At 48.4% G+C, this 25772-nt stretch overlaps 1 protein-coding gene across 1 annotated transcript; it reads right to left on the bottom strand.

Annotated features, from left to right (window-relative positions):
* Positions 1-2298: 2298 nt before the first annotated feature.
* On the bottom strand, positions 2299-21864 carry LOC119144062. Its single transcript, XM_037378912.1, has 10 exons — positions 21771-21864; positions 18085-18322; positions 17099-17243; positions 16052-16085; positions 5474-5559; positions 4943-5031; positions 4710-4827; positions 4196-4319; positions 3664-3792; positions 2299-2655 (listed from the first exon to the last, which is right to left on the bottom strand). The coding sequence occupies exons 3-10, from the start codon at positions 17173-17175 to the stop codon at positions 2299-2301; spliced, it is 1014 nt and encodes a 337-aa protein (XP_037234809.1). The 5' UTR covers positions 17176-17243; positions 18085-18322; positions 21771-21864.
* Between the last annotated feature and the right edge of the window lie 3908 nt (positions 21865-25772).

Genomic DNA, 25772 nt, shown 5'->3' on the forward strand with positions numbered 1-25772 from the left:
GCAGCCACAGCCTCGTTCAGGACCCCACTCATTTTACACTGGTCTGTGTCCTGCAGAGCCATGTTGTAGGCTGCGGGGCTGTGTGGGGCAGCCGCCTGGCTCTCTGCCTGGGCTGCTGTGGGCTGCTCACTGAGGAGAGGAGATTCCTGTGCCTTTGCCACCTCTTTTCCTATGCGAGTTAGATGCGCGCAGTGCCCCTCTTCCTCAGAAGGTGTGGCCAGGGCAGCAGCTGCTGGCTCAACTTCCACGGGTTCCCCTTGCATAGCTGAAATGCTCTGTAGGTTGCCAGCTGCGTCTGCTGCTGCCCCTCTGCCTACACTGCTCAGCCAGCAGGGCCCATCCTGGGGACCAGCCTCTTCTTGGGGCAGCTCATTGTCTCTGTCTTCTCCCCAGTCTTTTTCCTTTGGCAGGGACCCTGGGCTGTTCCGTGGCCTTGCTGCCCTTGCCCAGTTCTTCTTGGGGACACGAGCCGCTGCGCTTGCATGACTGCCTGTCCTGCTGTGCTGGGCTTTCTGATCCTCCGTCTTCACTGACGGCATGGCCACATGCTCCTGAAGAGCCTTGTGGTGCTCCGGCAGCGATTTGCCTTTGCACTTGTTTTTGGTGAGCGTCACCTGTGTTTTGAGATCGCGCTCTTCCACTTGCCCCTGCTGCCCTGAAGCCACATCCCTCCTGCCCAGGGAAGCTGGCACAGAAACCCTGCCAGCAGCACCAGTGCTTTTACGTGCATGAGGATCAGGCACGTGCTGACCTGCAGGGGCCTTGCCACTGTGGGCCACCCAGACCTCCTCTGATCTTGCCGTCTTCGCCGCACCCAGCCTGTGTTCCCGGTGCCACTGTGCCGCTGTCTGCTGGCTGGGTCGGTGGCTCCCAGTGAAAACCTTGTCCGGGTCCGTACTCAAAAGGTACCTCTTTGTCTCCTTCCCAGCTGTGGCATTGGCTGCAGGGCTGAGTGGGGCATGCCTCCTGCTCTGCACACTGGTGGCTTTCCCCTGCTCACCAGGGATGCCCCGAGTAGATGGGACAAGCTGTCGGTGTCTGCTGGTTGCAGTGCTGCTGGCCTTTCCCCTGCCCTGGGCAGAAGCTGCAGAGGCTGCTGCTGGCAGAGGCGGGAGCTTGCAGCAAGTGCTGGCAGCTCCTGGTGCCCGAGCTGCGTGCACCTTCTGTGGTGCTGCTGCCTGCCTTGCTGGCAGACGGGCTGTCTCCTCCCGCCTCACCCTGATGGAGGGCATTGCCACCCTGCACGCCGGGCTGTCCGTCTGCAAGAGAAGGCGAGGAGAGAGGCTGCGTGACTGTGGCCCTTCGCCCGTGCCCCCGTGTCCCAGCTGGAAAAGCCCCTGTGCCGGCTCCCCTGCCAGCCCCCAGGGCAGCACGCGGCCACACAGGGAGTTGCCGCTCGGCTCCCAGAGCTGGCTGGGGAGCGCACTGCTCCGGCCATGGCCCACAGTGACTCCTGGGAGCATCCCCAGCATGCCCGGGCAGCCTGCAGGCACGGTTAGGTGGGCTCAGCTTGCTATGTGACCGGGCCCTCCCGTCCCCTCCTGCAGCTCCCGCCTGCCTGTCGGCAGCGCCTGGACTCGGGAAGACGTTTGTCCCGGGCTCCCTCGGGCTCCCTACCTGTGCGCGTCGGCTCCCAGCGGCCTGCGAGCTCTGTGGGCAGGGGAGCGGTGGCAGCCTGTTCCCATGGGGGGACGAAGCCTGTCCCTGGCTGTCCTGCGGCGCTGCCAGCGGCCGCCTGTGGCCCATCTGCGGGCAGGAGGAGGAGAAGTCAAGGACTGGAGGCGGCTGCCTTGGCACAGCGGCCCCCACAGTGGCGGCAAGCCCGGCCCTGGCACCAAGGCAGCTCCGCGTGGCCCCGTCCCACCACCGGCCTCCCCTCCTGCCCCGTTCCTCACCTGGCGCCGGTTCTGCAGGCCCGGCAGCCTGCTGTTGGGCTGGGGGGGGGCGTTTGCCTCCTCATGCGTGGGCATCTTCGGCGGCGCCTGCCGACGACCGGCCATGGTCACCCAGGGGAGATGCTGCCTCCTGAGGGAGTGGCTCTCCTGGGAGTGGGCACCCCAGGGCTCTGGCTCCTTAAATACCCGCGGGGTCGCCATGGGGACCCGCATCACAATGACCTCTGGGCACGGTGCGCCGCCTGCATCACAAAGCCCTGGCGATGCTGTGGAGCCTGGCGGGGACTGGCTGTGCCCGGCTGTGCCCGGCGTGGGGCAGCCCCTGCTTGCCCCTCACAGAGGCCCCAGCAGGCCCGAGCCCGCACCTCCCACATGCCCCCGGTGCCAGCAGCCTCTGCAGAGCTCAGTCCTGTGTGCGTGCAGCAGCTCTGGGTGCCACCGCCCGGGGCCTTGTCCCCAGGCATGGCTCCCACACAGGGCGCCCAGGCCTGGGGACGCTCCGGTGCCCGCCTACAGAACGCAGGGGAGGCCCGCAGGCCCGTGCCCAGAGGCCACTGGCCACGCCGAGCTGCTCCCGGCAGTCGCCATGGGCCGCGGGGTGACCAGCCCTCTCCCCAGCCGGCTCTGGGAGGTCCCTCCCAGGCTGCTCTTCTTCAGTGCCTTTCCTCCAGAGATGGAGCGTGCACGGGCTCACACCCACAGCCAGGACGAGGGAGCAGGGCTGCCTCCCTGGGGCTGACGCTCTGTGCTCCCTTTCCAGCTGGAACGAAAAGAAAAGCTGCCTTTGCTCCCAGTTACAACACAGAGAAACACCTGTGTCTCATGCACATGCCTGCACCTTCTCTGACAGAAAATGGCTTTGGGGCACAATGGAAACTGCTGGGGAGAACAAAAAAACCCATTAAAATAAACGCTGCTCAGCTGATGTTGGAGACCTTGATATTAGGCACCCAGACTTGTTCTCCTCCCTGCAGTTGTCACTCCTGGACCAGGAATTGCTTGCTAGTGGGTGAATCTGACAGCAGCAGCTCCCAGGCAGAGCTGGGAGCAGCCCCTGGGGACACCTTTAGGCTTTACAGCAGTGTTTGCTGCCCCAGCACGGGTCCCCTGCCCCCTGCAGGGACCAGGCGGGAGGCTGGAGGGAAGAGTCCCACCAACAGCTTTGGCCTCCAGGCTGGAGAACCCTGTCCCAGGCTCAGGCACCGCTGCCTCCGGGCTCCCCTACCCCATCCTGGGGCAATAAGGCAACTCTCTTCCTTCTACAGAACAACACTCAAAGCTTAAGGGGAGGAGGAAATGCCTATTTCCTCCCTAATGCAGGTTTCCCCCAGGCCTAGAGGTTGCTGCTGTCTTCTGCTCGGCTGGGAGAGGGGTTGGAGCCTTTCTCCACCTCTCCTTGGCTGCCTTTCTCCTGGGCTGGGCTGGAGGGTGGGGAGTCCAAGTGCCTCCAGTGCCGAGTGCCTGCCAAGGAGCAGACGCTCTCAGCAAAGCAGACGGCAACCACAGGTGCTGTTTCCCAGAGGACCTCTTGAAAGGAGCCTGCAGCAGGACCTGGCAGCCGGGAGACCCAGCACTGCGTGCCTCTTATCACGGCCGATTTTGTCGCTTGCATCCTGCTGCCACTCTCTCCCTCACGAGCCTGAGCAGGCAAACCCCTGCCCTGCAGCCGGATGTCTGTCCTGCTCCCCCGCTCTGGAGACCTGCCGCCCTGGGTGCCCCGAAGGAGAGGGTCGCTGCTGCTCTCAGCGGTGTCAATCGCTGCCCGTACCTGGGGTTGCTGTCGGTCCTTCCCCGCAGACCAGGCTCCCCACGCCGCCCACTCTGCCTTTGCTTGCTCGAGCTGCTCTTGCCACTTGGGCCTCACTTGCTCCCACTCTGCAGGCAGCTGCCAGACCTCCTGGAGGGGATGGCAAGGCAGCAGAAGGCAGGATTAGTCTCAGCGCCTGGAACGGGTGTCCTTCGGGTCTGACCCGTGTTGCCGCCCCTTGCCTCAGCTGGTCGGTTGGCAGGGCTTTGCCCCTAACACATCGGGGGCTCTGGGGTCATTCTAGGCTCCTGGCAAACACAGCTGCGACCAAAGCCCTCCACTGTGAACAGCCGAGAAAGGACTTGGGCATCTCCCATAGCCCCTGGGCCAGGAGAAAGTGTTTTGTGACAATGCAGGGGGCAAGGAAGATCTGAAGGAGGTGACAGACAGCTGACAAGGAGCGCACGTCCAGGGGTCCTTTCAGGCTGGCTCTCTGCACAAAGAGGCTTCTGCCGAGTCCCCAGCAGCACGGTAGCTACAGCAAGGCACGCACCTGCAGCGCTTTCTGGCAGTCGTCTGAGGATGGGAGTGTAGAGGTGGGTTTGGCTGGAGAAGCCGGCTCCTGCCTGCCTGCCTCCTTCATCCTGGGGGAGCTGCCTGGACGTGGGGGGAGCGCACTGCAAAGAGGCACCGGGAGCAGTCGGCATGAGCACGGGGCAGTTTGCTCTCCCACTTTCGCCTGGCACCAAAGCTCCCCAGGCTGGCAGAAGCAGCACGCGAGGTGGGGCCATCTCTGCTGGCAGCGGGGAGCCCTTCCTGAGCCCCCTCAGATGGACGGGGGAGGACTGCACCTCAGCTCTTGCGTGAGGGAACCACAGGGACGTGGGGTGCACTCAGCATCCGCCACCTTCCCCAGGGAGGGGCCCACAACAGGGGAAACAAGCACATAAGAGCCATGCGGCACATGTCAGGGACCTTGCCGCGTCCCTGCAGCCGGAGTGTCCGGAGGGGATGTCTCTCCTCCACGGGTGCAGGTTCCCTTTCATCCCTTCCCACCAGGGTCTCACCTCTCAGAAGTCTTCTTGCCCAAGTCTTTCTGTCTTGTGCCTGGCCCCTGACTTGGCAGTGCAGCAAGGGAAAGCTTCCTCCGTCTCTGCAGCAGCTTGCCAGGATGCGCCTCTGCACCTGGCAAAGGAGGAAACTCAGCAGAGCAGCCCCCTGGGGAGTGCCTTTTGACGGAGCTGTGGTCACCCAGCGCGGGGCAGGGCCTCAGCTGGGCAGCAGAGACCTGTTCCCATACCTTGTCTGAGCCTGGACTTTGCTGCAGCCTTCTTGGCCCAGGCGGACAAAGCCTTGGCCACTGCTCTGCTGACCACCGTAAAGCAAAACCTGGGCAGTAAATGATGACACAGGCTTGAAGAAGGGTGACCCCTACCCTCTTGCAGCTTCCCAGCACTAATCCTCACGACTCTCGTGTGAGGCACGGCACCTCCCTTCCTTGTGGCCATGCAGCCATGCATGGGTTTTATTAGCAATCTCCCCCCAACACCGGGCGGCGTAGCTTAAAGCCCTCCCTGTGTGCAGATGGCTCTCTCTGACGGGAGTGACGGGCAGGCTGGGCATGAGAAACGCAGTGACGCTGCCCGGCCACTCCAGGAGAACACACGTGTAACCCCAACTCATCGTAAGTTAACCAGAAACCAGCCCCTTCAGGTCAGGCCCCCTCCCAGACTCAACGTGCAACGCCGAGCCCCGGCAAGGCGCACTCCTGATCAGGAGCTGGGAATCCGCCCGCTTGGTCAGTCGAGGGCTGCAGAGGAAACGCACTCACCTGGGGAAGGCGTGGGCAGGAGCAGCCTGCATCCCCCGAGTGCTGGTTGCTCCAGCGGAGACGGCTGCACCGGGCATCCTCAGCCTCTGTAAAGTGACACAGAGCTGCTAGAAGGTTTCCAAGGCACTTTGCTCTTGGCTCCCAAAGGAAGCAGACCTGTCTCCTGCTCCAAAAGGAAGCCACTTTTCCAAACCCCTCCTCCAAATCTTCCGCCGTGAACATGAGCCCTTGCTCTGCTCTGGAGAAGCTGCACTCCGTGTCCCAGCTGGAAAAGCCCCTGTGCCGGCTCCCCTGCCAGCCCCCAGGGCAGCACTCGGCCCCACAGGGAGTTGCCGCTCGGCTCCCAGAGCTGGCTGGGGAGCGCACTGCTCCGGCCATGGACCATCCTGTGTTTTAACCATCATTATTTCAAAAACACCAGCCGCCTTCTCAGGGTCGTCTCGGTAATTTCCTGCGGTTGCTTTTGCAATTCTTCAACTCTGTTATTGAAAACGGGACCGTCACCGTAATGGGTCCTTCATTTCCCACAGCCTGGCGCAGGGGAGCCTGTATCACTTCCCCTGGTTTGGCCCGCTCCCACCCTGCGGCTGGGCTAAAACCTTCTGCCCCACTAAATCGCTCTCCCTCATCACAGCCACTTCCCTGTGTGAAATGTGTTCATTTGATTCGTGTCGATATAGAACAATGCTAGGACCGCAGGATGAAATGTAACCTTCTGTCTGACAGACCCTTGTATAACCACACGCTTAAGAAAAACAGAGTGATCAATGTCTATAGTTCCTGTATCTTGCAAAGAACATCTGGCTACATACCTCATTTCTGTATCTTAAAAAGGACATCTGGTTACACACCCTGATATGCAGGCTGAGCTGCTAACAGCAGAGTGTTAAGTAAGAGAAGTTTACAGGGCGCACGCGTAAAATCTAGGGTCATCCTAAGGGTGAGCCGAGGAAGACTGCTGACTTCATCCACCGACCGCCAGACAGGGGTTAAGAAGACCCTCGGAGATAGAAAGAGCATGCGCCACGAAGTACACGCCTGTTCCAAGGACCCATTGACATAAACCGACCCTTTCTTAGAAATAGCTAGGAATATGTCTTAGTTTAGGAAATATAAACCAAAAATAAACTTTGTACAGCGCGCGTCTTGGTGGAGCGGAGGCTCCCGGCGCACCCAGCGCTGTTTGCTTGCCTCTATTTGCTTAATAAATTGCAAACTTTGATTGTAATCCTATTTTGGGACTAAGTTCTTTTCACACCTGGGGGCTCATCCGGGATGGCTTTGGTTCCTGAATTCTGACTTGATCAAGGAGGGGCGCCCCACCATTTGGTGGCTCCTGTTCGAGTCAGGTCGGGACTAACGCCATCCTGAACCTGAATAAAGGCAAGCAAAGAATTTGATTTTTTTAATGAGCTCCCTTGCTGGCTGCAGCACTATATTTTCCCCGTAATTCTGCGTGCAAAGATCCGAACGAAGACAGAGTCGTAAGTATTTAAGGCGCATACCGTTCCCTTGGGTGGGATTCGGTTGCCTGTGTGTGTAAGAGTGTGACTGAGACGGAACTTTGTTCCAAAGCCATTGTGGAGGTCTTCTAACCGCGGTTCCAATCTCCCGCGAGGGACTTGGCCGGTGAAGGACCAAAGCGATTCCTATAGGATTCGTGGGTGGGTGATGGGTCCTAAACCCCCTGCAAGACACTCCTACTAAGGTAACCAAGGGCTGTAGGAATTGCCACAGTAAAATTCCTAGATGGGCCAGACAAAATCGAAGACCAGGGACCACGAGAAAGGGAGCAAATTGCCAGACATACCACCAGAAAGTCCATTAGCAATAATGATTAGAAATTGGAACAACAATTCCATATTGTTGGCCCCATAAAAGGAAAAAGTAAATTAAAAATGATCCAGTATTGTATGGTAGAATGGCCAAAGGAGCCTATAAGACCACATGTCTTTTGGCCTGTTTTCGGTTCTTTTGAAGACTGGATTTGCCAGGCCTTAAATATGCATGTTAATTCAAAGGAACCTTTTAGTCAGGAGGAAAGTGATTATGCAGGATTATGGATCAGGACTTCACGTCCTTTTCCAGCCTCAATACTTACACTAAAAGCAGAAGAAGAAAAACAGGAAAGAGAAAAAGATGATAAATGGGAGCCATTAGATAACCTACCACCTCCATATCTTAACAATCCACCCCCGGCGGCAGCTCCCCCTCCGGTGGCCGTGGTATCTCCACCAGTACCACCGTTGCCCCTGCCTCCACCACCAACAGCACCCGAATTAGATCGACCCCCGGCTGCACGTATGAGAAGTAGGACTGCCGTATCTGAGGGAGCTTCTCTATATCCCTTACGAGAGGTACCCCTCGGAGGCAATCAGGGAGGCATCGGGTTTGTGGCAGTCCCATTAAATACTACAGATGAAAGAAATGGGGACCCTGTTAGGTGATCCCTTCGGAGCAGCTGAAAAACTGGACCAGTTCCTAGGCCCCAACACTTATACTTGGGAAGAAATACAGTCCGTTTTAGGGATCTTATTTACTGCTGAGGAGAAGGGAACGATTAGGCAAGCTGGAATGAGAATTTGGGAAAGACAGAATCAGGCAGGACCCCCGGGAGACCACAAATGGCCAAATGTGGATCCCCACTGGGATCATCAACAACGCCAAGGAAGACAGAATATGAGGGACTTGAGAACATTAATCATACAGGGAATAAGGGAAGCGGTTCCCCGAGGGCAAAACATTAATAAAGCATTTAATGAACAACAAGGGAGAGATGAATCTCCAACAGAATGGTTGGAGAGATTAAGGAAAAGCCTACAAATGTATTCTGGAATTGATCCGAGTACAGTGGCCGGAACCACACTCCTTAGAACACAATTTGTGGCTAGATCCTGGGGGGACATAAGAAGGAAATTAGAAAAGTTGGAAGACTGGCAAGAGAGAGGATTAGAAAAGTTACTTAGGGAAGCACAGAAAGTATATGTTAGGAGAGATGAGGAAAAACAAAAAGCAAGAGCCAAAATCTTTGTAGCAGCAGTAAGAGAAAGCCAGAGAAATAAGACCCCGTCTGGAGAGAGAAGGGAAAAGGGAATAGAGAAAACACCCAGGGGACAATCTTATCGAGAAAGATCCACAATTCCTGTCTGTTACTATTGCAATAAGAAGGGACATGTTCGGAAGAACTGTCGCAAGCGGGAACAGGATGAGAAAGTATTCAAAGAAGAACAGAGGTGTCAGGGGCTATATCTTCTGGGGACTTCAACATCAACAGAGCCCTTGATAAAATTATTAATCGGTCCCCATAAGGAGGAAGTTTTATTCTTAGTGGACACAGGGGCTGAAAAATCCACTATTAGAAAACTTCCAAAAGGAATAGAAAAAGGGAAGAGTTATATGTCAGTAGTAGGGGCAAGAGGAGAACCTTTTCAAGTACCTGTCTTGAAAGATGTAGAAGTAGAAACAGAGAAAAAAAATTGTCTTAATGGTTTACTTTTGCTCCCTGAAGCGGAGTACAACTTACTAGGAAGGGATCTGATTTTGAAACTAAACTTGAGGATGCAGAGTCAAGGGGACAAACTGCAGATTAAATTTCACACTTTAACACAAGAGGATGAAGAAGCCATTAACCCTTCAGTATGGTATAAGGAGGGGGAAACTGGAAAGATAGAAATGGGCCCCATAAAAGTGCAAATAATAGATCCGCATTGTCCCATTAGAGTCAAACAATACCCTATACCAATGGAGGGTCGAAAGGGATTAAAACTTGTACTTGACAGACTTCTGGAAAAAGGAACTTTAGAACCACGTATGTCACCTCATAATCCACCCATCCTCCCTGTAAAGAAATCTGATGGGTCATACAGGATGGTACAGGACCTGAGAGCTGTCAATCAGCAAACAATCACTAAACTCCCTGTAGTGGCAAATCCTTATACTTTACTGAGCCATCTATCCCCCAAACATACTTGGTAGAGCGTAATAGATTTGAAAGATGCCTTTTGGGCCTGCCCCCTGGGTGAGAGATCCAGAGATTATTTTGCCTTTGAGTGGGAGGACCCTGAAACGGGATGAAAACAACAATTAAGATGGACTGTACTACCAAAGGGGTTTACAGAATCACCAAATTTATTTGGACAAACTTTAGAGAAAATCTTACAAGATTTTACATTACCCAGGGAGGTAAAATTATTGCAATATGTGGACGATCTATTAGTAGCAGGAGAAACTGAAGAAGGAACCCGAGAAACTACTATTAAGTTGTTAGATTTTCTAGGAGAAAAGGGATTAAAGGTGTCTCGATCAAAATTACAGGTTGTAAAACAGGAAGTGAAATATTTAGGGCATTGGCTGAGTAAGGGAAGAAAGAAGTTGGATCCTGACAGGGTATCTGGGATCCTAGCCTTAAGACCCCCACAAACTAAAAAGGGAATTTGGCAGGTATTGGGATTATTAGGATATTGTAGACCATGGCTTGAAAGCTACAGCGAAAAGGTTAAATTCTTATATGAGAAATTAATAACCAACTTCAGGGATTCACAGAAGATGATCAGAAATTTGAGGAAATAAAAAGGGCATTAATGCAAGTGCCTGTATTGAGCCTCCTAGATCTGGGAAAACCTTTTTATTTTTTTTGTGAATACATCAAACCAGACAGCATATGGAGTCCTTACTCAAGACTGGGCAGGAATTAAGAAACCCGCGGGGTATTGTTCTAAGTTACTTGATCCGGTAAGTAGAGGATGGCCTGCTTGTCTCCAAGCTTTGGTCGCTACAGCATTACTAATAGAGGAAGTTAGGAAGATTACCTTTAGTGCTCCTTTAAAGGTGTATACTCCACACAATGTCAGAAGTGTTTTACAACAGAAAGCGGAAAAATGGTTAACAGATAGCCGGATCCTAAAGTAGGAAGCAATACTAATTGACTCCCCTGACTCAGAACTGAGGGTAACCTCTGCTCAGAGTCCAGCACAGTTTTTGTTTGGAGAACCATCGGAGAAATGACAACACAACTGTTTAGAGGTAATTGAAACCCAGACGAAGGTAAGGCCAGATTTAAGGGATACTGAATTGGAGAAAGGAGAAGCACTGTTTACAGATGGCTCCTCCCGGGTATGGAAGGGAAAATAAAATCAGGATATGCAAGAATTAATAAGGACCTAGAACCTGTGGAATCAGGACCTTTGAGTCCATCATGGTCAGCTCAGGCTTGTGAGCTGTATGCCCTGTGTAGGGCCCTGGAATTGTTAAAAAAGGGGAAAAGCGGGACTATATTTACAGATTCTAAATATGCATATAGGGTGGTCCACGCTGTTGGAAAAATTTGGGAAGAAAGAGGTTTAATTAATACTCAAGGGAGGAATTTTATACATCAGGAATTAATAGTAAGAATTTTAAGGGCATTAAGAGAACCAAGGGAGATAGCAGTGGTACGTGTGAGAGGACACCAAAAGGGATTAGATTACCAAACCAGAGGAAATAATTTAGCAGATAAAGAAGCCCAGGAAGCAGCCTTGAGGACTCAGGACGTAGCACAGGAGGAAGAAAGACAAGAGGAAGAAGAAAAGAAGTTTACCCCTGAGGAACAAACAAAATTGGAGAGAATAGGAGCTAAGTTAGAACAAGGAAAATGGACCCTGCCCGATGGGCGAGAGATGTTGCCAAAAGCCTATGCTAGGCAAATATTGGAACATTTGCATGCACAACACATTGGGGTACAAAGGCGTTAAGTGATCATTTCCTTAAACAATTTGGCTGCATTGGGATTTTTGAAATAGCAAAGCAAATCACACAGGGTTGCTTAACTTGTCGGAAGATAAATAAGACAGTGTTTCGACAAGTAGCCATGGGGGGGAGAAAACCAGCTTGCAGACCTTTTGAGAAAGTACAAGTTGATTTCACTGAATTACCAAAGGTAGGGAGGATAAAATATTTGTTGGTAACAGTAGATCATTTAACACAATGCGTAGAAGCTTATCCTGTAGCACGAGCTACGGCACAAACAGTGGTAAATATTTTATTAGAGCATTTGATACCTAGATATGGGATAATCCAGTACGTTGATTCTGATCAGGGCACACACTTTACTCCCAAGATAATTAAATTATTATGTCAATCATTAGGTATTCAGTGGGAATACCACATTCCGTGGCACCCACAAAGCTCGGGGAAAGTAGAAAGAATGAATCAAACAATAAAACAACAATTAGCTAAGTTAATGATCGAGACACAAATGCCCTGGACAAAATGTTTACCATTGGCACTTTTAAACATAAGAACTAAACCACACAGTGAGACTGGATTATCGCCATATGAAATGTTATATGGCATGCCTTATTCTCAAGGGATGCCTCTAGGGAACAGTGTAGTTGAGGATCATAGTATCCAAAAATATATCATTACCATCGGAAAGAGATTAAAAGAGCTGAGAGAAATTGGGATGATGGCTCAAACACCACCTCTAGGTTTTGCAATGCATCAGTTGAAAGCGGGAGATGAGGTGTTGATAAAAACATGGGAAGAAGAAAACCTATCTCCCCTCTGGTGATTTGAAGAATCAGTCAGCAATATGCAGGCGGGCGGAGGTTATCTTTATTCGGCAGCGCTGGGTGCATGGGGGATCGCTCCACCAAAGTCATGCACACCGAGGGGGCTTTTCAGTCCCCCCTTTATACAAGCTACTCAGACGTCTTCATTAGTTTTCCAAGAAATTGTTTATATATTCATTACAATTCTGAGAATCCATTTACATATCTCGTGCCTGCGCAATGTCCTTGAGGAGTTGTCTCTACGCAGACTCTATTCCTTAGCGGCCATGTTTAAAGTCTCCATCTTCGCCACATCGCATGTACAACAGGAATCTAAGACAAAATGTCCCTTCTAAAGATAATCAACCCAAGCACTTAGCAGTCTGTGCATCCGTCATGTGGCAATAAGGGTCCTTGGACATTTCCCGACTTTCAACTAAACATAGGTGTGTCATCCTTTAGATAAGTGGTACGGCATTCACTATTCACTGGGAAGGACCTTTTCTTGTTTTATTAACTACAGAAACAGCTGTAAGAACTGCTGAGAAAGGATGGCCACATGTTTCGCGAGTAAAAGGTCTGGTGAAGGAGTGGAAAATAACATCGGAACCAGGAAGAACTAAACTAACCATCAGAAGAACTTGACGAAGCCTTCATCAAAGAGCATAAGCTAAGTTGCTGTGGGAATTTCATTGTAATTACTCCTGTAGAATTAAGCAGTAACCGGGAACAGTTAAGAGCCAGTAATGTATTAATGTATAGGAGGATTGACAAAAAGTCGTACCCTCTCAAGCCCCTGGAGAGGAGCCGGTACTAGTGCCTGTCCGTCGTGTAAACAGTGTTGTTTATTTTTAAGGGCTAAGTGTTCCAAATGTTTTAAGTATATTACTTCCCCAGGAGGAGGACAGGAACACTATCTAAATAACAGCTTAGAGTTTCGGTGTATTCGGTACAAAGCCACCACCCCCTTCCATAACCTACCCTGGGTAAGGTTTTATTGTTGTTGATTTAATCAAGAAGTGTTTTTAGGAAATAAGAGGCAGTAATAAGCTATCCACAATATATACCAAAATTTTTGGGACGCAGCATACAAATTATCTCATCTGGCTGTTTAAAAGAGGCGATCCCTTAAGATTAACGAAGAGGGCAAGACCGCATAGGGAACTGGTGCTGCGGCTTGGAAGGTCTGCCAAGGGCTGCAACCCCTTCGGGCTGTGACCATCGATCGCTATAGCCCTTACCGGACCTCTTCTAGTCCTGCTTGGGGTGAGTTCCTTAACCCAGGCTACGACCAACAACTGCAATCAATGTATAGTAACTACTAGAAGGGGACGGGTAAGTTCCCAAACCTTGGTGTCTCATACGGTCTATGACTGTAAAGACCAGAAAATAGGAAACTGCATTCATAACCAAACCCAGTATGCTCTGTGCAGAAAAGGTAACAGGACCGTCTGCTATGATCCAAAAGAACTCCCTTCTCAATATTGGGTGGAAATTAAGACAAATTCGGAAGTAGGTAGATTAATTGGAACAAGTCGGGTTATAACCAATTTGAACACGTCAGTATCAGTAATCTTTGATGCATGTGATATTATAGATGATGATCCAGACACTAATTGTGGGAGTTTGGAGTGGAGACGGTACTATAGTAATCAACCAAAATACATCTGCCCCGGCGGACATCAATGTCAAATAAACCCTGATCATGTACCTAGTCAAACCGCGAGGTATCAATTGGCACACCTATGCCGAAGAAGGGGATGGTCCTGTGTATGTTGGGATACTGCAGGCTGGGGATATGATAATCCACGTGGAAGTTTACAAGCTTCAATCACAAGGGTACAAACAGACAGTAATTGTACAACCCGTACCTGCAATCTAGTAAATTTAACCTTATAAATTTAGAGATTTGGAAACAGAAGAAAGTAACCAAAATTGGACTTAAGATATATGGACCTGGAGAAGACCCGGGAGTAGTTATTAATATTAAAATCAAAGAAAGGATAAAAGAGTCAGTGCAACATAGACTGTTATTCAACTCATTTTATCATGAAACAGAAACAGGAGTAAAATACGAAATTCCCACAGTTGCTAAAAATCTATTTATAAATCTTGCTGAAAACATTGCTAAGTCATTGAATATAACTAATTGTTATGTTTGTGGTGGAACAAATCAAGGTGAACGATGGCCATGGGAGGCTATGGAGAGCAACATCAGCAATCCCCAAGCATGGGAAACAATGAAAAAGGGTAATAGAAAACAACAATGGGTACTCCAAACGAGTATAGTTGGAAGACGTTGTTGGCAAAATCTAAAAAACCAAACGAAGACAAGTAGGTAACCTGGAGTGTGAAGGAGGTTACCTATGGAATGAAACTCAGAATAGCTGGGATAAATGGGGAAACCCACGGGAAATGAATCATCAATTTAAGAACTGGACCAATGGAACAAACACACCAAACGGTTGGCCAACTCCTGAAGGACGTTACTGGATTTGTGGCAAACTAGCCTATGCATATTTACCAAAGAACTGGACAGGATCCTGTGTATTAGGAACTATAAGACCCAGTTTTTTCCTGTTACCCAGAGTTCGGGGAGAGCGATTAGGGGTCCCAGTATATGCTGAAGCTGATGAGCTAAGGAAAAGGCGCCATAAACGAAGCTTACAAATGGAAATTGGAAATATAATGAATGGCCTCCTGAAAGAATCATTGCCTATTATGATCCAGCTACGTGGGCAGAAGATGGATCCTGGGGTTATAGGACCCCAATATATATGCTTAATAGAGTAATTAGGCTACAAGCTGTAGTAGAAATAGTTGTGAATAAAACCGGAGATGCACTTGGATTAATTGCAAAACAAAATACCAAAATCACTTAGCTCTGGATTGTTTGTTAGCACAAGAAGGAGTCGTCTGCGGAAAATTTAACCTTAGTAATTGTTGTTTAGAGATTGATGATGAAGGAAAAGCCGTAAATCAGCTGATAAAAGAAATGAAGAAAATTCCACATGTCCCAGTTCAAACTTGGAATGTAATCAATCTAGAAGGATTGGGGGGGGGAGTGAAATTTATAGGCGGTGGTTGGCTTACTAAAATTGGGATCATTGTATTGGGGATATGTGGAGGATTGCTAATCATTCCATGTTTAACACCTTGTTTTACCAGATTAATACACTCGGTTATACAAGGGATACAAATATCTGCGGTACCTGTTCACCCAGAACCAGGGAAAGAGAAAACCCATTCCCTGATGATAATAAAACCAAAAAAAGATCCAAAATTGACACCAATTCGACAAGTGTTGACTCGACTGGAAACGAAAACACGAATCAATACCATAAAAAAGAAGATGGGGGATGGTGAAATGTGTTCATTTGATTCGTGTCGATATAGAACAATGCTAGGACCGCAGGATGAAATGTAACCTTCTGTCTTACATACCCTTGTATAACCACACGCTTAAGAAAAACAGAGTGATCAATGTCTATAGTTCCTGTATCTTGCAAAGAACATCTGGCTACATACCTCATTTCTGTATCTTAAAAAGGACATCTGGTTACACACCCTGATATGCAGGCTGAGCTGCTAACAGCAGAGTGTTAAGTAAGAGAAGTTTACAGGGCGCATGCGTAAAATCTAGGGTCATCCTAAGGGTGAGCCGAGGAAGACTGCTGACTTCATCCACCGACCGCCAGACAGGGGTTAAGAAGACCCTCGGAGATAGAAAGAGCATGCGCCACGAAGTACACGCCTGTTCCAAGGACCCATTGACATAAACCGACCCTTTCTTAGAAATAGCTAGGAATATGTCTTAGTTTAGGAAATATAAACCAAAAATAAACTTTGTACAGCGCGCGTCTTGGAGGAGCGGAGGCTCCCGGCGCACCCAGCGCTCTTTGCTTGCCTCTATTTGCTTAATAAATTGCAAACTTTGATTGCAATCCTATTTTGGGACTAAGTTCTTTATCACAACAACATAAACACAGTTCCCATTTAAGTGATTAAAAACTGATAGAAACCGTTTATCAAGAAACCAGTTTTACAGTACCTTGTTCTTTTCACTCCCGGTTGTTGCTGCAGGTCTAGAAAACAGAAATATATTTCAGTACTGAAATGCTTACATTGATTATGAATAACACTACAGTTGCTTTGAAAACTTCACTGCAGAAATGAATTAAACTAAAATCTAGTATAACAACTTTGTTAGATGTAGTTGAAGACTGAAACAGTTACTGTCTACCATTATGTCTATTGGAAGGCTATTTTTCCTGCAAGATATTAAGCAAGTAGTTGAAATAACTATTCTCTCAGCTTCACACAAAGTGACAGAAATCTTACAGCTACAGACATGTAGCTATACGGTTACGTGCATTCCCTGTTTAATACCAGGGGTTTAGCTCTCTTCAGTACTGAGAATCCTTCTCCTACAGGTCAAAGAACTGTAATTTTGGATTCTCTGGTGTCCTAGGTCAAAGAACTGTAATTTTGGATTCTCTGGTGTCCTGGGTCTGGCTGGGATGCAGTTTATTTTCTTCACAGCAGCCCACACAGCGCTGTGTGTTAGATTTCTGACCAAAACAGCGGTGATAACACACCAGATTTTTAGCTAGTGCTGAACAGTGTCAACAACTTCTCTTTCTCACTTGGCCACAACCCACACAGGTAAGTTCAGGGTGGGCAAGAAGTCAGGAGGGTACGCAGCTGCAAGAGAAAAGGTGGAGCGGGGAGCAGGGCAAAAAATCCTGAGATACCTGCAGTGAAAGAGGAATTTTGCTTTTCTGTAAGTCTCTCCTCGCCCTTTTTAAACACATGTAATACTTCTATGCCTGTGCACACACTCATGTAATTAATCAGAATTTGTGCACGTGACCTCGTTGTTGACTTGGCCAGCATGTTCAAGGCACTCTAAACAAAAAAGAAGTGTTTGTCAACACAAAGCGCATCAGGTAGTGTGGTCACACGAAAGAATAAGAATCTTCATATGCATCAGATTTGCCAAAAAACCCCAAATACAACAAAAACCCCAAACTTGCCTCCAGCTCTCAGGTCAGTTTTTATCAGTAAGTTTTATTTTCAACATTCCTTATATGCATACCTTCCTTCATCCTGAGACGTTTCACTGGAAGTGCTATCGTCCGGTACTTGACCATGATTGCCACTGGAAGAGCTCATCTGCTGATGAGCCTTCTGCTTTGAAGGCTGTCTTTTACTTTCCTTTGCACCTTTGGCATTCAGGGCAACTTTAGTGCATTACACGGAAAGAAAGAAAAAAATCACCGAGTGAGTAGGTTTGCAAAAAGTATTTCTGTGAAACAGACATACTTAAGATGATGTCCAGAAACAACTGAGACGACAAATATCTATGATAAAACCACAGACTTGACTGCAAAGATCATGGAAGATGCCCAAGTGCTTAAAAAACCTGCCCCTAGGAGTGAGGGGGACACATGGAATCTGAGCTAGATCCAGGTTAAGCTGGACTATATCCAAATAGCCACGGTACAGAAAGCATCTAGAGCAGAGATTCCTTGAAGGACAGACAGGAAAAAACTCCTGCTTAGGTTTACATAAAAAGATGTGTGCCTTCTTTAGACTTTTGAGACCGGTTCGGTAATATCATCTTCTCCTGACAAAGGGCATATTAACTTAATGAAAACACCAACTGCACGGAGATCACTAAAATCACCTAGAAAAGGGAGTAGTAGCAAACCCCAAGTTCCTACTTTTCTTTTCTAGGTGGCCGTTTCCTACAAAAGTAACTGCTTTTTCCAGTCTGCTTTTCTTTCTGGTTTTGAAGATGCATTTTGCCTCAGTATTAACATGTAAATCACAGGAATTTGGGTGGGTTTTGTTTTCTTTTTTTGTCCCCTTTTCTTTTTTTAGAGCAGGCAATAAAATTGAACCTCCATCGTGAGCTTCGTGTTTTCTAAAAAGAAATTTTCTTCGCTTTTTGAGAAGCAGTGGACTACTCACTAGGGCTTTCACCCCTGGGGAAACTACTTCAACTACTACAGTATTAGAAAACCTAAGACACTTACATAGCACTACAAATAAGAATTAGAGATTATTTCCTTAGCTTACCCTTTCATTGGCATTTTAATCAATTTTGAGCTCTCCCCAGATGAAAAACTCTTTTTGTTTTTTTCTTCTATAGTGTTTTCATTCTCCATTTTCAAACAGGCGTTCTTCCTTAGAGTAATCTTTTGCTTCATTTGCCAATTAGTCATGTTGCCTGGTGGTGTATTTAATTTATCCAGGCATTCCTGTTTTGCCACCGCCTGTGCTCTTGAACATCTTTCTTTGCTTTTTTCTTCTCAACCTATAAAAACAAAGTTAAGCTTCATGTATTTCTTAGTATTTCTAGAAGACAGAAACACCACATCCAAGATGGATTGATTCAGGGTTTACCTTTGAAATAATACAAAATGAAATCTTTTTTTTAATCCATAGAGAAGCATTTTCACAAAATTACACTACAAAGTGTATTATGTCATTGAGAGTTCTTCAAATTCACTCATCATGAAAGACATAACAAAAATACAGCCCTTAGAAAGGAAACAATAGTGTCTCTTAAAACATGAACAACAAAAAAGTGAAAGCATTACAGATGGACAGTTAGAAGGACTGCAGCGTTAGTTGTAACACCACCAGAAAAAAATCAAGTGGAACTGTGCTGGGCTACTGCTCCCTGAACAAGGGGAGGAAAGAAAAAAAAGATCCCAAACCCACAAACACAAATGGTTTCACAGGAAAGAGGAACTTTCACAAAAGACAATGAAGACACACCATGCAGATAGCACAGCACATGAATTAATAGTCAAGACCCTGTTCAGAAGCTATTTTCATTCTTTGATTCAGAATCAGAACCGACATATTTATATGGATTTCTTTTTATGGCAATGAAGTGATAACTACTTGCACTGGAACCGAGTGCCACCTGCTGTTAAACTGGAACAATAATGCATTCCGTTTTCCAAAAATGGGGAAAAAGACAACTCTCCACTGCCCTCTTTATTCACCAGTCACCTATTTCCATTAGAACAAAACCCAATTTGTAGGAAGCATCTTCCCTTCGTGACAAATAGCTGAAGTGAACAGGACCATTGATCCGGAGCGAGATTAAAGAATAAAGGAGTAGCAGGTGAACTACCTCTTTTGGCAGCTGTACCTTCTCTTTCTCCAAAGCCAGGACTACTACTTGCAGCATTCCTACCTTACCCTTAAATCTTCCCGTATCTTGTTTTAGTTCTTCATCAAGATTCCTTTTCAGCATGGCACATGATTGCTGAGCATTTGCAAAAAGACTTTCCATTTCTGTTTCTCCTATTTTGTTGTCGATAAAGCAGTCCCTGGGAAAATCGTCACTAAATCCAGAGTCTTTTCCAGGTTCCCTCTCTGTTACAAAAAGTGCATTTTCATCACGTGTAGAAACTGGTCTTATTTTAGGAATCATATTAGAAACGTCATCCAAAAGACTTGGGTTTTAAGCTGTATCTCAGGAAGTATTCACAACCTCCCACTGCATTTCTGCTGCTTCCATCTTCATTCTCTTCCATTTCCATAAGAGGCTTTTTTTTTCTCTCTCTCCATTTGCTAGAGGCACCTTTGTATCATTGATATTATTTGTGCAATCTTCTTCATCCGTACTCCAGGTATCTTCCGTGTTTGCATTTCAGTTATCTTGATCAGAAAGGACACCAAGACTCGGATTACAGTTTCCATTTTGGGTACTTTCCCACCTAGCATAAGTTTAATATCTCCAAATTCACCTTTACTTTCTAAGCTGTTACTTGACTCTGTTGCATGAGATGAAACAACATGAGAACTCTTCAATTCATCGCTGAAGCCATCTTCTGACACTTCTTCCACAAGGGAAGTAGTTTTCCCAGCTTCTTTAATTTCACCAAACAGCTGCTTTAGTTCTGCTGTAACGTTTTGAAAACTTGTTTTCAATTCCCTTTTCTCATTTTCAACCCACATTCTTGCATACCTTTCTTCCCAAGGTTTTGAACGTAACTGCTTGTCAGCACTGTGCAATTCCTCATTTTCCGATGTAAAATTTCTGCCTTATCAGTGGGATTTTCACGTGCTGGTTTTTTCTATCAAGTTGGTAGTTTCTAAAATATATTTATCCTTAAGTAAACAGCTACAGACAGAAAGATTATCAAGAAAAAACAATACAGTTAATCGATGCAATTCCTGTTGCAAACTCATCCTATAATAGAAATAAGGCATTTTGAAAGCCATTTTTATAATAAAAATCAAGGGATACTAAATGAAAGGTTCACTGCGTCACCATCTTCTTAACAAGAGAAGGACTCGGAAACAACAGTTTCTTGGGTTAGATTTGCCTAGGCATTAGCGCTGCTTTTACCTTTTCGCCTGCTCGCTTTCTGTAACTGCCGGCATTTGTCACAGAGCATGTTTATTTTTCACGCTTTATTGCTTTAATACCATTTTTCATTAAAACTGCCAACATTTTTCTCACCCACCCTCCTCCCTCCATCGCGCTCTACTGTCTGGCATTGTACAGTCCCCGGCCGTCTAAGCTAACCCAAGGGGAATGAACATGACAAGCTTTTTACCGTTCACCACACAGAGAACTGGCTAAGGGAGGATTATTTCTTCACCCAAGCTTCAGAAATAATAAATTCCACTCCAAGGTGCAAAGGAAAGGATTTATTAGGGAAACCTGCCTGCTCCTGCCCTCATCCCAGGAATCAGGAACCCAAGCTCGCAGGAAAACCGCACCATGCCTTAACCCTACCCAGCCCCCTCAAGCCCCTGTCCCCACGCTGTTTCTCAACAGCTCCGACTGCTTCTGCCCCGTGTCACAGTCCTGCCCACACGCCTCCTCGGCTCGTGGTGCCTTCTGAACAGGGCCTGCAGCCCTGGTGTCCCAGCGGGCTGAGACCCTCACGCTCCTCGCGCTCCTCTCGTCAGCCAGGCCCTGTTCCCCCGCGGCAAAGACCCCTCCGCTCACAAGAGGGAAGGAGCACCTCAGCCAGCCACCACCTGTCTCACCCTCCCCCTTCCCAAGCTCACTGGCCAACTACTACCGCCTTGCAACAGGCTTAAGTCCTGCGCTTTGCCTGCTAGAATTAGGCACGTCCCTCTCTCGTGATGCCCGGCTGTGGGGTGGAAATCATTTGCTACGCTGTCCCTTCGGGTGTTCCAGAGGACGCCAGACCCCGCTGCGCAGCCCTGCCCCGCACGCCCAACACAAGCAGGACGCCTGCCTTATTCCCCTCTAGGATACCCTCTGAGAAACCCTTTTCAAACACTTCACGTGGCCAAACAAGAGCGTATTTTGCAGAGGCTGGGGCAGCATCAGAAAGGTCACCACATTTCAAGGCGTTCTCTTTGATCTTTGTCTTACAAAGAGGAAGACCGGCATGTTTCATCAATCAGATCAGCCTATTACAGACAAATCTCCCTCTTCACTTGAACGTGCGTTTTGCACAGGCAAAAAAACCCGCATTTGCCCGCACTGTTTCTCAGCAGTGCACAAGAGGAAAAACACCGCTCAAAATTTAAGCAAACCAACTGAAACCAAATCAGTGTAACAGCAAGCATCCGGCATAGTGACAAGGATTTTACCCCACCATAAGAAGACTGTATCCAACTTTACTTCAGACTGTGATACAGCCTTCACCTACAGGACTCTCCCTTCAGCATTATTCACTGACTGGTAAGTTTTCTTAACCTTAGTGTATAGTACAACTTACTGAATCAGACTGCAATCCAAAATACTTGGGTTTACATACCCACACCCCATAATATTCAATGGCATCCTTCACGTCTTCTTTCTCAGCTGATGATGACGTATGAAAGGTAGATCCTGAGTTCTCACGTGCAGTGAAAAACCACACATTTTTATAACCAGCATGACTTAATACTACTTATTTACACCTAGAGTGCATCTTGAATCATTCTACTTGTGACAAAAATCTTAACACAAAATAAAACATCCCCTCAAATTTGTGCACTCCTAGAGAGAAAATTATCATCATACAGATTGAAGATGCATCTGTGTGAAATCCTTTCTTCCAGGGCATTATACCTTTTAACGTATACGGGAAATTGGCTGAAAATCACTATATATGGTCACAACTAGGCCATTCCTGTTTCTTAAACATGCACAACCTCTCTCTCTCTCATACGTAGATATACACCTCTGTATCTCTGACACACTGTGCGCCACACAGGATTCCTCCAGCAATTTCCGTTTCCCTGTGTGTTGTGCACAGAAAATCACGAACAACAAAGTCACAGGCTTGAAATCTTCAAGACCCCAGCTTTATTCCTTGCCCGACACAAATGTGTCTCTAGACATGGATCTAGACAGAGTATTTCAGTCAAACTGCTGCCCTGACAATAGATGCCTGAGCAGAAGACCCACTGATGTTGCTGGAAAACTGAATTGTACTTCCAGACATTGCGATACGGATCCTGTAGAAGTGATCTTGTAGAAAAGAAAAAAAAAAAAAATCACTACGAAAAGTTATATAAATGTATTACTGACATGGAACAAGACAAACAGAGCGCAAGTGCTATCGGCTGCTCTCCAGAAGAGTTGCACCCTGGGTTTCTTCTCCCTTCTCTGTCGGTATTTCAGCTGCTGCTCACAGACTGGAGTGACGCTGACACAACATGGCACATCCCAGGGTGACAGCGGGTGGGTTACATGAGAGCGGCTGCCATTGCTTCCCCGCTCCCCCAGCACCCAGCGGTTCTCACAGCGCGCAACAGACGAGCAAAACCCGTTTCAGGCCGGGCTGGGAAGGCGAGGGGCAGGGAGAGGTCACTCACGGACTGACACAAACGCCCACACAGCCCCAGCCCGAGCCCCAGCCCAGCCTTCCCGGCCCTGGCACTTTGCGTTCAGGGGGGCAACTCTCACGGGAACCGGGGGGCTGGTGTCAGTGGCCTCACACAGGGACCATCTGCTTCTGACATGACAAACGGGCTCTTCCCCGTCAGGCTCTCCTCTCCCTCCTGACCCTTGCCCACAGGTTCACAGACAAACCACAGCCGCCCCACTCGGGCTAAGGATCCTCTCACTAGGAAGCACACCCGGGAGGAGGCGGCACACGGGCTTGGGCTCCCAGGCTCCCGGGAGCACAGATAATGCAGATTGAAAACTTGACATCTGGTCGTCTTCAGCTCACCTAGGTTTTTGTGCATCTTCATAGCTCCTCCCAACTCACTTCACACGCCATTTGTCTGACAGCAGAGGAGCAGGTAATCCTGACACTTAATTTCCACCAGTTCAAAGGGAAACAGCTGGTGCTGAAACCCCTTTTATTCCAGGAGTCCTAGCGCTGCAGCTGAAAAGTGCTTATAGGTATAATTTCTAATGATGGGTGTCTTCAACATAGAATGATTGCTTGCCACGTTTTTCTAGCCTCGGTATCTCTGGCAAAATACATGTGCAAATCTTACTGCATAAAGTACCAAGTCCCTCAGCATTTCTAGAGGCCACATTCCTCCTCAGGGCGGGGAAGGGAGAATCACTTCCCTATTTCCCTGCCTGCTGGTTTCAGATGAGGTGCGACACTTCACAGCAGTGCTGGGGGTAAAGCTGGACGGCGTTATGCAAACCTAAATACTCTGCCTGGCTCCAGAAGGCTGCGGGTCTCCCCAGGCTCTTTTACACACGCTCCATCGCTGCTATCGCTTCAGCAGCGGTTTTACCTCCCAACAGAGACTTCCTTAAAAACGTGTTCTGACTATCCTGAACAGTGGATTGTATCTCACAGTTTCATTGATTTGCACAGCAGAATCCTGCAGTTTCCGTTGAAGCTAACAAAGACCGTGTGCTTTCAAACCCAAGCACATCCAGCGCCTCCACCATAACTCTGAATTAGAGCTATTGCCTAAACCACTACATGCTGCACACGCTGCCCGTGCCAGCCCTGGCTAGCCCAGCCCTGTTTTACCGATTCATCCAGGCACTTGCATCAGTGCCTCTGACTTGGTGCATTTACACATGAGAAACCAGGCCTTTCTGACCAACACCCATGCACCGGTTATTTTTTAATTAATGACACATTACTAATAGTCAAAATCACTTGCGCCGCAGATTTTCCCTGAATTTCTTCACAGCATCACCTATGATTGCTGTTGTCAAATACATGACTGCTGCTTTCTTTACCTGCAGGAAGCTTGGCACAACACGTACAATATTGTACAACATACAGCTCCAGCTGACAGTCAGACCAGAATGACCTTCCTGCAGTGCAGGCGGGCTGCATGTCTCCAGTAGCCCCCACAGCCCCAGCCTGCACTGCTTTAGAGACAGCAAAGATCCGCGCTGATGAGAAACGCTCTCACGCACATGGCATTTCACCTTGTCCACGGATTTGAAACATGGGTTGCTTCGCAAAATTTAATTTTATGGTTTCGTTCCAAGGCAAAACAGACTGTCCAACAACTTTTGACTTACACTAAAAACCATAAATATCCACCGTCCGTATGAACGGATACATGCCAGGATATGTACTGCTGATGAATTTTTTCACATGTTGCTGGGGAGCAATACCTGCACGTGTTCATCTTTTTGTCCATCTCTGCTGGGATTCCTTCTAGCTGGGTACGTTGCATCTCAGGGTTGTATGGAGGGGATTACCTCCAAGCAGCGGGACAGATCACCAGCCACCCCTGTCGCTCCTAAACTGCCTCTGCTGAGCATCTCAGTGCCTCCCACAGTGGCGGCTTGCTCAGGAAGAGGTGGCCTGTGATGGCTCCTCTCCAGTGCACATGCCCACAGGACCACTGAGCAAAGGACTATCCCACACCATCCTCCCCCTCTCTGAGAAAGAAAGCACGTACCTATCTATGGCTAATCTCCCTTCTGAAGCAGTACAGCTCAGCTGAGACCTCAGACTGCTTTTCTGCAGCACCTGGGATTCTTACCAACACTGTCTCCGTGGACTCTACCCGGACTCAGTTTTGTGCAGAGGAGGTGTTTACTGCCGCATGCGCAACAGCAACGGCAAGGGCAGGCAGCGCAGCGATCTCCTGTTACCGAACGTGCTGCTCTGGGACTCCCAAACAGGCGGTCAGTTATATCCCTGGCAAAGTTCTCCAGCAAAGCCACCCCCGATTTGTACCCACCTCAGCTGTACAAACACGGTGTAAACAGACGCGCAGCGGCTCTTTACCTCCAGCACTCTATGTCCCTTTCCTTCCCATGTCACCACCACCTGCAAAAGCGCTCACGGAAATGAGCAAACCCCACCCGCCAGAAAGAGGCAGGGCTTTCAAAGGGAAGGAGGGTATTCAATGGAAGCTGCAGATGTGCCCTGCCTGGAGAAGGCACCACTGGCAACCCCTCCTCTGTGAGAGCTGGGGAGATGCAGAGGGGGAGGAAGGCAGGCGTCGGGGAGGAACTAGAAGCCCTGGTTTGCTACTGCTGCAGTAGCCCTGGCTGTGGGGACAATAGAGCTCACCATGAAATGACGATCAACCAAAACATTTCAGAGGGGCACAGCAGGGAGCACAAGCTGCTGGGCGTCAGCAAAGGGCTGTGCTCAGCTTCTCTGCGGCAGGTTGCCATAGGCAAGGTGAACACGAAGCACAGTTCTACCTGCCTTGCAGGGGCTTGGCCTGAGCTCCCCCTTTGCAAACCAAGTCACCCTCCCACCACACGGCACAATCTCTGCTTCATGTATGTCCCAGCAACTGGGGTACCACATGCAGAGAAATCTGAGAGGTCCCCCCTGGTCACAGCTCTAGTCATCACTGGTTCCAACAACTTCTGATGC

The sequence above is a fragment of the Falco rusticolus genome, chromosome 3 (assembly GCF_015220075.1).
Source record: "Falco rusticolus isolate bFalRus1 chromosome 3, bFalRus1.pri, whole genome shotgun sequence".
NCBI classification, from domain to species: domain Eukaryota; kingdom Metazoa; phylum Chordata; class Aves; order Falconiformes; family Falconidae; genus Falco; species Falco rusticolus.

Excerpts from the sequence above, each read along its gene's own strand:
- LOC119144062 (XM_037378912.1), bottom strand. The coding sequence starts at position 17,175 with ATGAGCTCTTCCAGTGGCAATCATGGTCAAGTACCGGACGATAGCACT. Across the intron at positions 5,032-5,473 it reads CCTGCCCACGCCTTCCCCAG|GTTTTGCTTTACGGTGGTCA; the intron begins GTGAGTGCGTTT and ends TTTACTGCCCAG. Across the intron at positions 4,320-4,709 it reads GGCAAGAAGACTTCTGAGAG|TGCGCTCCCCCCACGTCCAG; the intron begins GTGAGACCCTGG and ends GCCTCTTTGCAG.